This window comes from Hippocampus guttulatus, chromosome 18 (assembly GCF_054856545.1).
Source record: "Hippocampus guttulatus isolate MCC_2025c chromosome 18, RoL_Hgut_1.0, whole genome shotgun sequence".
NCBI lineage: Eukaryota > Metazoa > Chordata > Actinopteri > Syngnathiformes > Syngnathidae > Hippocampus > Hippocampus guttulatus.
In genome coordinates this window covers 3,065,273-3,076,712 of record NC_141278.1, presented here as the reverse complement: position 1 = coordinate 3,076,712, position 11,440 = coordinate 3,065,273, and the positions used below count along the sequence as shown (strand labels likewise).

At 56.9% G+C, this 11,440-nt stretch overlaps 1 protein-coding gene and 1 pseudogene across 1 annotated transcript; both read right to left on the bottom strand.

Annotated features, from left to right (window-relative positions):
- Nucleotides 1-208: 208 nt before the first annotated feature.
- On the bottom strand, nt 209-5,080 carry LOC147190626 (uncharacterized; annotated as a pseudogene).
- Nucleotides 5,081-5,150: 70 nt separating this feature from the next.
- LOC147190625 (cell adhesion molecule CEACAM5) lies at nt 5,151-11,301 on the bottom strand. Its single transcript, XM_086137167.1, has 10 exons — nt 11,081-11,301; nt 10,639-10,974; nt 9,400-9,560; nt 9,208-9,334; nt 8,635-8,913; nt 7,378-7,674; nt 7,036-7,290; nt 6,771-6,888; nt 6,293-6,332; nt 5,151-5,942 (listed from the first exon to the last, which is right to left on the bottom strand). The coding sequence occupies exons 1-9, from the start codon at nt 11,130-11,132 to the stop codon at nt 6,314-6,316; spliced, it is 1,644 nt and encodes a 547-aa protein (XP_085993293.1). The 5' UTR covers nt 11,133-11,301; the 3' UTR covers nt 5,151-5,942; nt 6,293-6,313.
- Between the last annotated feature and the right edge of the window lie 139 nt (nt 11,302-11,440).

Below are 11,440 nucleotides of genomic sequence, written 5' to 3'. Positions count from 1 at the left end.
CCAGCAGACGAGGAATTGTTGGCATCGTGAGTCAAGAAGTGAATCTTGTCCAACTACATTTTTTTTTTTGCAACCTGCAATTAACCCATTAGGTCACTGACGTCATGTTGGATGTTTCAGAAGCGGAACAGGTTGCAATTGGGAAATTACCATCCGAATGTTTTCGCTTTTCCAAAGTTTTCCTTGGAAACGGCGAGAGGGCGAGCTTCTATGGGGACGGTGTGGGAACGTCGGGGAAGATGGCGGTGTGGGAAGCCTCCGCCGGCTCATCGGCAGCAGTGGCGTGCCTGGCGTCATCTGTGCTGTGAGCGGGACCGGTGATTGCTGGGAGTCGCCCTGACCCAAAGGCCTCGACGCCTTCCTTCTGACGGGCCTCTCGTCGAGGTTTCTTCCTGTCTGAGGAAGGCTACTTCCCGTTTAAGGCTAGGATTGGGGGTGAGGTCACTTTATGTCTGAGGAATTGACCGGTGGCTTCCGTCACCACGGCAAGCGATCAAGCCAAACATCCATCACAAAGTAGAGAGTCGGGGCTGGGGGTGGGGCTTATTGGCCTGGTGAGGAACTGAGCGACTGGTTCGGTGCAAGGCTACCTCCCTCCTGAGACATTGCCCGCCAGCTTGTTTTCAAGGTTGCTTCCCGTTCTCTCAGAACTGAACGAGCGGTTCTTGTTCAGAGTTTCTTTCGGGCTCCGCAAGCGTCGGGCTGATTGCGATCTGGGTTACTCTGCATCTGAGGCATCGATTGAGTGGTTCTGTTCAAACTCGCTTCCCATCTGAGGAGCTGACCGATGGGTTCTCGGAAAGGTGACTTCTGATCTGAGCAAGCGGGATGCCGGTTCCGCTCGAGGTTTCCTCCGGCCTTAGAGGAACTGGAAACCCGGTTCCGTTCTAGACGACTCTCCAGCCGAGTGAACGCGGAGCCGATTCGGTTTGAGGCTTCTCCTCTCATCTGCAAAACCGGCCGGCCAGTTCAAGTTTCCTTCCTGTCTGAGAACCGAGCAACCGGCTCCCTTCTTGGTTTCTTCATGTCATAAGACCTGACTCACTGGTTCCGATCAGGTTCCCCATCCCTCCCCCCGTCAGAGGCGGTGACGAGGTGTTTCCGACCCGGGTTATTTCCTCTGACGTCCCGTTAAGAGTTTGCTGTCAGCATCTGCCTTGATGAGCTCGTGTTAACGAACAAACAACAGCGAGAGAGCTGTCGTCACGGATCGAAGCGAATGTTATGCGCAGAATGCGGTCGGGTGACAGCGCATGACGACAAAGCTATGATAATTAGCGCCTTAATTATCCACGCTCAAGCATCGTGATTGCAAGGTGTGGCGCTGCTTTAATTGCCGCTCTCCCGAAACAACAAGGCATCAGAACATACGCGTCCACGCCTTCGAACGGAATGGTAACGCTTCCGCGTCATGGTTTCGTCCCGACTGAGCAAGTGAATGCGCATCATCATCTGCGTGAAATGATGACTGAACGGAAACGGTCTCCAAATGATTGTTTTCTTGATGACCGTTTCGTATTGCTTGCGTTCGAGTCTTTTTCACCGACGAGTGTGACGTAAGCGCTCGCGGAAGGCGTCGGCGACGAGCGTGCCAAAAGTCTCGGCCTCATGGGGAGGAAAAACAAAACAAGAAACACCGTGGGACAGGCCTATTTTTATCACTTATTGTGAGGTGATTTCACAGGTTTGGCCAATCTTTTCCGTCGTCTCAGTAGGAGCTCGCAAGAAGTCCCCCCCCGTTGCAAGTGACCAAAACAGGTCTTGGCATAGAAGTGACAGTGTGTTTTTCCATTTCAGAGTCTATACTTGGTTCTCCACATAGCCATCCATTTTCCGATCGTCTTTATCCTCACAAGGGTGGCGGGAGGGTGCCAAAGCCTATCCCAGCCGTCTTTGGGCAGTAGGCGGGGGACACCCTGAACCGGTTGCCAGCCAATCGCGGGGCACACACCGACCAACAACCATCCGCGCCCACACTCACACCCAGGGACAATTTGGAGTGTCCAACCAGCCTGCCACGCATGTTTTTGGAATGTGGGAGGAAACCGGAGTACCCAGAGAAAACCCACGCAGGCACTGGGAGAACATGCAGACTCCGCACAGGGAGGCCGGAGCTGGAATCAAACCCGATACGTCTGCACTGTGACGTTGATGCGCTCACCACTCGGCCACTATATGATACAGATATATATAAATCCTCGTCTCACCCCTAGGGGTAGTGTCCGTCCCCCATTCAGCTCGGGTCGTCTACCAGAGGCCAGGAAGCTTGAGGGTCTGCGCAGTATCCTTGCTGTTCCCAGCACTGCGCTTTTTCTGGACTGAGATGTCCGATGTTTTTTCCGGGATCTGTTGCAACCACTCATCTAGTTTGGGGGTCACTGCCCCGAGTGCTCAGATTACCACAGGCACGACTGTCACCTTTACCTTCCAGGCTCTCTCCAGCTCCTCTCTGAGCCCTTGGTGTTTCTCGAGTTTCTCGTCTTCCTTCTTTCTGATGTTTCCATCACTTGGGACCGCTCCATCCACTACAACGGCTTTCCTCTGCCCTTTATCTATGATCACGATATCCGGTTGGTTCGCCATTACCATCTTGTCAGTCTGGATCTGGAAGTCCCACAGGATCTTCGCTCGGTCATTCTCCACCACCTTCGGAGGTGTTTCCCATTCTGACCTTGGGGTTTCCAGTCCATACTCCGCACAGATGTTTCGGTAGACTATGCCAGCCACCTGGTTATGGCGTTCCATGTAGGCTTTCCCTGCCAACATCTTACACCCTGCAGTTATGTGTTGGATCGTCTCAGGTGCCTCTTTGCACAACCTACACCTTGGGTCTTGTCTGGTGTGGTATATCTGGGCCTCAATGGCTCTGGTGCTCAGGGCCTGCTCCTGAGCAGCCAGGATGAGTGCCTCTCTAGCCACTGATAGGACTTCTTGAGATCAGCCACTTCAGTTATGGTCCGCTGGTACATCCCGTGTAGGGGCTTGTCCTCCCATGATGGTCCCTCTTCCAGCATCTCATCCTCTGTTCCCCATTGTCTGAGACATTCTCCGAGTACGTCATCCGTTGGAGCCTTCTCCTTGATATATTCATGGAGCTTGGATGTTTCATCCTGGACAGTGGCTCTCACACTCACTGGTCCCCGGCCTCCTTCCTTTTGGCTTGCGTACAGTCTCGGGGTGCTGGATTTGGGATGGAACCCTCCATGCATGGTTAGGAGCTTTCGGGTCTTAACATCTGTGGTCTGAATCTTTTCCTTTGGCCACCTTATCATTCCTGCAGGGTATCTGATCACTGGCAGGGCATAGATGTTTATTGCCCGGGTCTTATTCTTGCCATTGAGCTGGCTTCTTAGGACTTGCCTCACCCGCTGGAGGTATTTGGCCGTAGCCACTTTCCTTGTTACCAGTTCAAGGTTGCCAATGGCTTGTGATATACCGAGGTATTTATATATATAAAATCCCGGCTATCTGGTTGGTAGATCAGGTCTACATTTGGGGTGAATGACAAGCTTTTTGTTTCTTTGAAAGCCACACGAGGACCACCACGGGGGTAGTGTCGTCCCGGGCAGGGCGGCCCACTTCCGATGGAAGGATAACGCACAGTGCGTTGGGCACGTCAACATTTGTGGGCGGGGACAGATTGCGACATGCGGTTGAGCTGTTGGTCAGCGGGCCCCACCGTCGGGGGCAAATTATCGTTGTGGTGTGAAAAATGGCCGTTGGCCCCGGGTATCGAGCAACCTTCGCGCATCGTCGTTCAACTATACGTCAGCACAAAGTCACCGGTCCGACGTGTGGCCTTTGGAGGAGCGGTTGTCTGAGGAGCAGTTGTGCAATGGACGCAATCGCACCGCGGCGAGTTTTGCTCATATAAACCACCTCTGGTACCAAAGATGATCAACTTCCGTCTGTTCGGCTCGTCGCTGCCACGAAGGATCCCGGGCGCTACGACTCGCTCCTTTCCCTTTTCGTAAAGCACCTCTGGCGCCCTTGCGTCAAATCACGTCACGTTTACGTCGCCTCAGATTGAGGCGTATGTCAAACAGCCGTTGGGATTTCAGGGAGGAGCTCGTACCGAGACGACGGTGGAATAGATCCACATCAAACAGACGGCGCGGAAACATCTCCAAGCGGGCGCGCGGCGGCCGCAACGTGAACGGTCAAATGTATGTGGCTGCGTCGAGGCCAAAAGAAATACCTCACGTCAGCATGTGCGCTTTGGTTGACCTTGGCATCGGCTCCATGTTTCGCCGTGTCTACTCATTTTCCTTGGCAGCTCTTCTCGCCAGCCCGACGGTCAACCGATCCGCCCCTGCGGTCTTTTCCGTCGCCGTTGCCTCAGTTCGACCGGTTCCTATCCTCCTTCCTTCCCTCCAGCAGTGTAACGTGCTCGTTTAAAATTTGAACCCAGCTTGAAATGCGCTTCAATGATGGGAGAGGGCGCAATGAATACGCTGGTGCAGGCCTGAGGATTTCACGTAACGATCGTTACCGGTAGCGTGTCGTTTCCGATGTCTAAACGATGAGCTCGCCGCGACTCGACCCAAAGCAGAAGAGCTTCTATGACTGTCAACCTCGAGCAACAATCGGAAGGAGTTCCCGAATCGGTCACGCGCTACCACAGTCGGCGATTTTTTGATTAGTTTTGAGTTTTTTTTGCAGCGTTTCCAAAGGAGACGTCTTGCCTCTTTTCCGCTCCACCCTGGCTGGACTCTCTGCCGCCCCCCTGTGGTCAGCTCAGGAACACGCCAACCTGTGCTGTGCTCCTCCTTGGCTGGACTCTCTGCCGCCCCCCTGTGGTCAGCTCAGGAACACGCCAACCTGTCCTGCCCACCCGAAATAAGACTCACGGGACACAATAGCGGGGGTGGGGGGATGAACCTGCTTAGGCCGAAAAAGACAAGTGCTGACATGCCATGCAGGAATGTGTGTGTGAGAGATTTGGGGGGGAACACTAATCAAACACAGACAAGCAAACCTCACACCTGCTAATTCGTAAAAATCGGCAAAGCTTGTGCAGCAGGGCGCCTGTCAGCATCATGACGACAAACACAAACATTCCACGGTGATTGTGCGGCATGTTGGGACACAAATATTTCAACGTTCCTGCTTGAGACCAACACACACACACACACACACTTGTGTCAAAGTGGAGAACAACTTTAAATTTTATTTACCAACAAGTAGATAAAACCAAAACAACATTTTGCGTGTTCAAAGCTATTAAAAAAAAAAACACACACACACACACACACACAAAGAAAATCAAAAGGTGGTGGTGGGAACTTGCCACACGACATGCTGCGCAAGCGCACCAGTGGTGATTGACAGCTTACGCAGAATGTGGACAAATCACGCCAAATGGGTTCGGGAGCGTGCGTGTGACCCGCGATGACCTTCAGCTCCACTTTTCACTCAATAAATACTTCCGTGCACGCACGCACTCGCGCGCACACACACACACACACACACACACACACACACACACACACACACAAACACATGCGGACACACATCTGAAGTGGTTTGAAAACGTTCAAAAGTTAGAAAAACATCAAAGCTCGTTTCCCACCAAAAGTCAGGGTGGCTAACGGAAAAAGTTGGGTTTTTCCGTTAGCCGGTCACAACTTGTCCTCGCATTCCCAGGGGAGGGCTGCCATCTGAGCACAGAGGTGGTGGTGGTGGTGGCTGGCGGGTGGGACTGAACAAATTGATTCTGCCAGCGGGGGAGGGGCGGAAGCGAGGCATTCAGGTGGTGGTGGTGGTGGTGGGTGGGCGCGCAGGAAAACGTGTTGAAGGCGACAAACAGATGAGTGACCTAAAGGAGGCTGGAAGGAGATTCCCGCCACAAAGCGTCCTGGTGCCGACAAGTGCTCACTCCTTGTCCTTGTGTCCCGCACGCATGGGAAAGCCACCAGGTCCGATGTTTGAACTGGAATCTCCTACACACGCGCCCACACACACACACACACTTCTGTGATGACTTAAAAAAAACTCATTGGAGCAGGAGTGTCCATTTTTTTCCCTATCCCGAGTGACATTGCGAAAATGGCCGCCACCGCTCGATGGCTTCGATGGGATTTTTGCGCCGGCAAATTGAAGATGACCTCATCGAGGGGAAGGGAGGAGCAAAACAAAACGGCTCCCGCGGAAAGACTTGAGGAGAGCTCGACTCAAATGGCTTTGGGACAGTTCCCGCCTCCAAAATGGCTGATCTGCATCTATTTGAATGGTAACCCCGGCAACCAAACACGGCCTTTGCTCATCGAATGCGTGCGTGCGAGAGACTTACCGGCAGTGTGTACCAAGTTCACTAGTACGGTGACTCCACCCTAAGTGCACAAAGACAAGAAACGAATGAAATGACATCATCGAATGTGTACATCAAGTTTGCTGGTGTGTTCAAGAGGGTGCGCGTGCGTGCGTGCGTCTGCGTGCGTGCACGTGACCGCGACAAGGTGCGGACCAGTGAGGAATGCCGTCGGGCAGCTTGTCGAGACGGGGGGTCACTTTGGGCCAACCACACCACTGGACGGCACATGCACGCACGCACACGCATGCCATGTTAACCCCTCAGGACTTCACTTTGGAAAGTCAAGCCACAAACTTGCAAGCAAAAATAATTTCCTTTGTTTTCATTTCACACCATATTCACGGTGCGGAAAGTCCGTCGTGTGTGTGTGTGTAGACAATACGCGTACAGCAAGCATCCGTGGGGGTTGAGAAGCCCGATACACGGCAAACGCACAGCCGGCCCCGCGCGTACTTACGGAACTTTCTGCCTGCAGTACACGACCATGCCGATGGCCAGGCCCAAAGCAGCCAGGATGCCGATGATGATTCCCGCGATGGCGCCGTCCGACAAGCCTTCGTCCAGCGCGCCCTCCTCTGCGCAAGAAACGGCGAGTGAGCGCCAAAGGACGGGCGGCGCCAGACGACCGCGAGCCGGATGCCGGGAAGGACGCGAGCGGCGAAGGAACCGCGGTGGGCGTCGAGCGCGGGAAGGGAAGAAAAAGACGCGGGCGGGCGTCTCACCTTTGACGGACAGGTTGTGCGTGTAGGCGGCGCTCTTCCCAGTGACGGCGTTGTGCGCCTGGCACGCGTAGGCGCCCGTGTTCTTGTAGACGGCCTGGGCGATGGCGTAGGTGGCCGTCTTGACGTCGGTCAGCGTCCCGTTGAACTTCCAACTGAAGCTGGCGGGCGGCACGGAGGCGGCCGAGCAGTTGAGGGTGACGGCGTCGCGCACCTCCACGGCGCTCTCCCCGCTCACGCTCACCGCCTCGGGACCGACTACAAAGACGGCAAGTCAAGCCGGCGCCGCGGCGAACGGCCCCGTGGCCGCCCCGCTTCCTCCGACTTTGGGGAGTTTGCACTCACAGTTGACGACCATCCGGTAGGCCGCCTTCTGCTCGCTGACGGGGTTGGCCAGGCGACACTCGAAGCGGCCGTTGTCGTCTTTGTGCAGCGGCGCCAAGCTGAGCCAGGAGCCGTCGGGAGCCGCCGTCACGCGGTCGCCGCCGGTCGTCGGCGCCGCCAGCGGCCTGCCGTCCTTCAGCCACGTCCGGCTGCTGACCGGGCCCGCCGCCGCCCGGCAGCTGAGGTTTGCCGAGCTGTTGCCGGCCAAGAGCACGGCGCCCTCGGCCGGACCGCTCATTTGCACGCCCGACACCGGCTCTGGAAACGCACCCGATAATGACTTAGTGTGCGATGTTTCACACAGCAGTCCAGATATCGACTGCGGCGGTCGGAGAAGGCTTGAGTAACGCGTTGGCGAAAGAGTAACAATGTTGGGGGTGAGGGAGGGGGGGGGGGCAATGAAGAGTTTGACTTGGCAGCTGAAGAGCGGACACACAAAGACGGAATCTAATACGACCCGCCCCCCCCTCCCCACCCCACACGGGAACAGCAACACCGGTTGAGCAGGTTTCCAGAAGCAGTCAAGAAATTTACGAGGAGGGAGGAGTCGCAGCAAGTGGCTGCTTGCGAGCCGCCGCGCGTGCGTTTATTTGGTATTGCGAGTGAGCATGCGCGCAGCTTTGTGCGCGGTACGCTTCCTTCTATCTCACGCGCGGTCGGGAGTAACATACCTGTCAACTTTTCGGAGCGCCAACCTGTATAAACTACCAAAAAAAAAAATCCTTATAAAGAGCAAAAAAAATCCTTATAACATACCAAAGCATTTTATATGTCAAAATAACTACCGAAGTATGCAATGAATACTCTGCTGTTTTCAACTAGGGACAGAAATGTTCATAATCCGTATGATTTGTGCGATACGGCCATATTCGTAAGATTCACCACAAAATCCGTATGAACTATGGCTAAACCGTATGAGTTGACAGGTATGTAGTAGGGACACGTTGGCCGGCCGCGGCGCACTTCACCTTTGGGAACCGTTTGGCGCAGGTCGGACCTTCTTCCGCCGCGGCCAGAAAAAAAAAAAAAAAAAAAAACTCAGAGGCCGCATCCGCAGCTCTCTGGCATCCATTTAACAGTTGGACCGAGAACCCGCGTCTTCCCATTCATATCGCGGAGCGGGGGGTGAAAGGTCAAAGGTTCCCAATTTTCTAGCCGCCCGTTCGGACGTGCGCGCGTGTTCCGTCGCGTTGTGTCGCGCGAGGCCGGTCGACTCACCCATGACGGCGAAGGAGACGGCGCGCGAGGCCACCACCCGCTCGGTCTTGGAGTTGGCGGCTCTGCACGTGTACTGACTCATCTGCTGCCACCGGGGGCGCTGTTGCACGGCCCGCAGTGTCAGCACGGGCCCGGTGGCGTCCATCATAGTCTGGTTCTGGTACCAGGTGACGGCGGCGGGCGGGCTGGAGCGCGTGGCGCACGTCAGGTTGAAGTCGGAGCCGGCCCGCACGAACGCGGACGGGTCGGACGCCGTGATGGTGACCTCATCCGGACCGTCTGGACAGGACAGGGCTTGCGTCAGGCTGGCGTGCCGCGAGGTCGCGCGACGCCCACGGTGATGCGTGTGGCGTGACCGCCGTGACTGACTCAAAACAGATTCGTTGTGTCCAGACGCGCTTCTGTCTTTCTGTGTGTGTGTGTGTGTGTGCGTGTCTACACTCCGGCTGAGTGAGGATGCGGGTGGAATGCCAACACCAACACGAGCAGCAAATTCACGCACACCCGAGGTGCCGGGGGAGTGGCCGGCATCGGGACGCTCAAGTCGCGAGCGGCCGGCGGCGCGGTACTCACAGTGGACGGGCAGGCTGAAGGGGGCGCTCTTCTCCGTCTCCAGTTTGTTGGCGGCGCTGCAGGAGATGGGTCGCATCAGGTCGGTGCGCAGGACGCCCCTGACGGTCAGCTGACTGCTGGCCTCGCCCTTTTGGAGAAAGGTAAGCGGGAGGTCAGAGTCGCCACGCGGCACGGGACGGGATGACCTCTGACCTCCACGATGGCCAGGCGCGGGCCGGGGACAACGGGGGCGGTGCCGTTGAGCCAGGTGAAGTTGAGGAAGGAACCCTTGGCGGCGCAAGTCAGGACCACCGTGCTGTTGTGCTCCACCGCCTCGGCGAGGTTGGCGCTCAGCGTCACGCCGGACACGGGCTCTGCACAGCAAGTCGCGCGGTCGGCATGAACTGGGACGGCAGCAGCTCCCGAACGGGGCCGCTCAGAGCGCCGCGCGCTTCCTTCTGTCGCTCCTCTTTCCCCGCCCGCCTTCCCTGCGCCGTTTGAAAGCGTTCCCGCTTCCATTGGGCTCATTCCTCAAATAACAATCGGGGAGAAGGCGGGGAAAGGCTTGCCACACACGCAACGCAACTGCCAGCAGGGTGCGAGGTGAGCGGCCGCGCCCCGACGCCTTCACGGTGGAATGTTTGGAATTGTTTGCCGAATGAGAGCGAGGCGAGGAAAAAACGAGCAAGAGGGGGCAACGGTGCGAGGGCGAGCCGACGTGGACCGAAGGAAGGCTTCTGGCTCAATCGTTTCGGCAGAAAAAAAAAAAAAATCAGTCCCCCAAATGCTCTTTTCTTTTCCTTTGTAGTATTTGACGAAAAACGGAAGTCCCAAATTTGTCAGCCACTCTTTTCTGACTTCCGTACCAGGAAAGAAAGAGCTCAAGTGTCAACATGTTTGACATGACAGCGTGATCGATTTCACCTCGACGAGTTTCCGTTTTGGAGCGGTGACGGGATCGCTTCGACTCGGACGGAACACAATTTTGTCCGGCTCGCGTGGGTCGCAGCGTCACGCCGTCGCTCTTCCCGAAGGATGGGACGAAAGCGGAGGGGGGCGCGCCGTCGGAAACGGAAGCAATCGCTCGCTTTTCTTCTGCCCAACCGGGGCGAGTCCAAGCGATCGGGCCGGTAGGCCGAATCGAGTCCGTCGCTTTTCCCGGCGTGGCGGCAACACGCTCGGGGAACCTTTCGTGACTGCCGAGTTTCAGTGGAATGAGTTGCCCAAACATGGCCACCCGATTTCATCGCGCGCTTTCCTCGTGGAAACTGCAGAGGTCACACGCGTCAACCCCCGCGCGCGCATGTTCGTGCCCGTTCGAAAAGCGTCTCTCTCGTTTTTTTTTTATTATTTGGGGCGTGGGGAGCCGCATGCATTCGTGAGGTTTGTTGCCGAGGTTCGAGGCCGACCGCGAACCGCCCGCGGCCGGCTCGACCGGTGCGGGCGACTCACCGAGCACGCGCAGCCGGATCTCGGCGGTTTCGGTGTCGCCGTCCGAGCTCACGACGCTGACGCTGAAGTCTCCGTTGTCGGCCGTCGTGAGCGAGCTCAGGTGCAGCGCGCCGCTCCGGGCGTCCACGGACACGCGCCCCAGGTAGGGCGTGTTCACCTTGAGTCCGGCCGGGCCCACGGTGGCCACGTGACTCTGCTCGCGGCCGTCGTTGAAGTTCCAGATGATGAACGTGTACTCGGGTTCCACCAGCAGCGTCCGCAGGGTCACGTTCTTCCCCACCGAGGCGTCCACGGGGCCCGGCGGCAGAATGTCGCGCGCCTCCGCGCACCGCCATCCTGCGGGAGGGGGGGGGGAGGGGGACGGCAGGCGTCCTGCGGGTCAGTCCCACCGAACCAGACGCGGCGCCGTCACCGCCCTGCGCGCGAGCGAGCAAGCGCTTACCCGACAAGCCGAGCAGGAGTCCAACGATGATCGTCGTCGTCGTCGTCGTCATGGTCGTCGTGCAGCTGAGAGCAAAAATGCAAAGGCAGGTCTTCGCTCCTTCCCGGACACACCCAGCCAGGTGAGCCCGCGCATGCGCGCTCTGCGCAGGAGGAGGGGCCTCGCCCGAAGTCAGTGACTCATTCGCCAATTCCGAAGCAACTCTTAAAGAAAAAGCCAAAAATGGCATTCCACGCGAAGGCGCCCAGCACTTTCATTGTGGACTTGGCCTTTCGCCCCCCCCCCCCCCGCCGGGTTCGGCTGGCCTGAGTACCGCAGTCCATCGTTGCTCTTCAACACAACCGGCCTGTTTAGAATCCA

What these genes read in the sequence shown, in the direction of transcription:
- LOC147190625 (XM_086137167.1), bottom strand. Translation starts at nt 11,132, where the DNA reads ATGACGACGACGACGACGACGATCATCGTTGGACTCCTGCTCGGCTTG. An exon ending in CGTCTCCTTCGCCGTCATGG is followed by an intron (nt 7,675 to 8,634) that starts GTGAGTCGACCG and finishes GTGCGTTTCCAG; the next exon opens with AGCCGGTGTCGGGCGTGCAA. An exon ending in GCACAACCTGTCCGTCAAAG is followed by an intron (nt 6,889 to 7,035) that starts GTGAGACGCCCG and finishes TTTCTTGCGCAG; the next exon opens with AGGAGGGCGCGCTGGACGAA.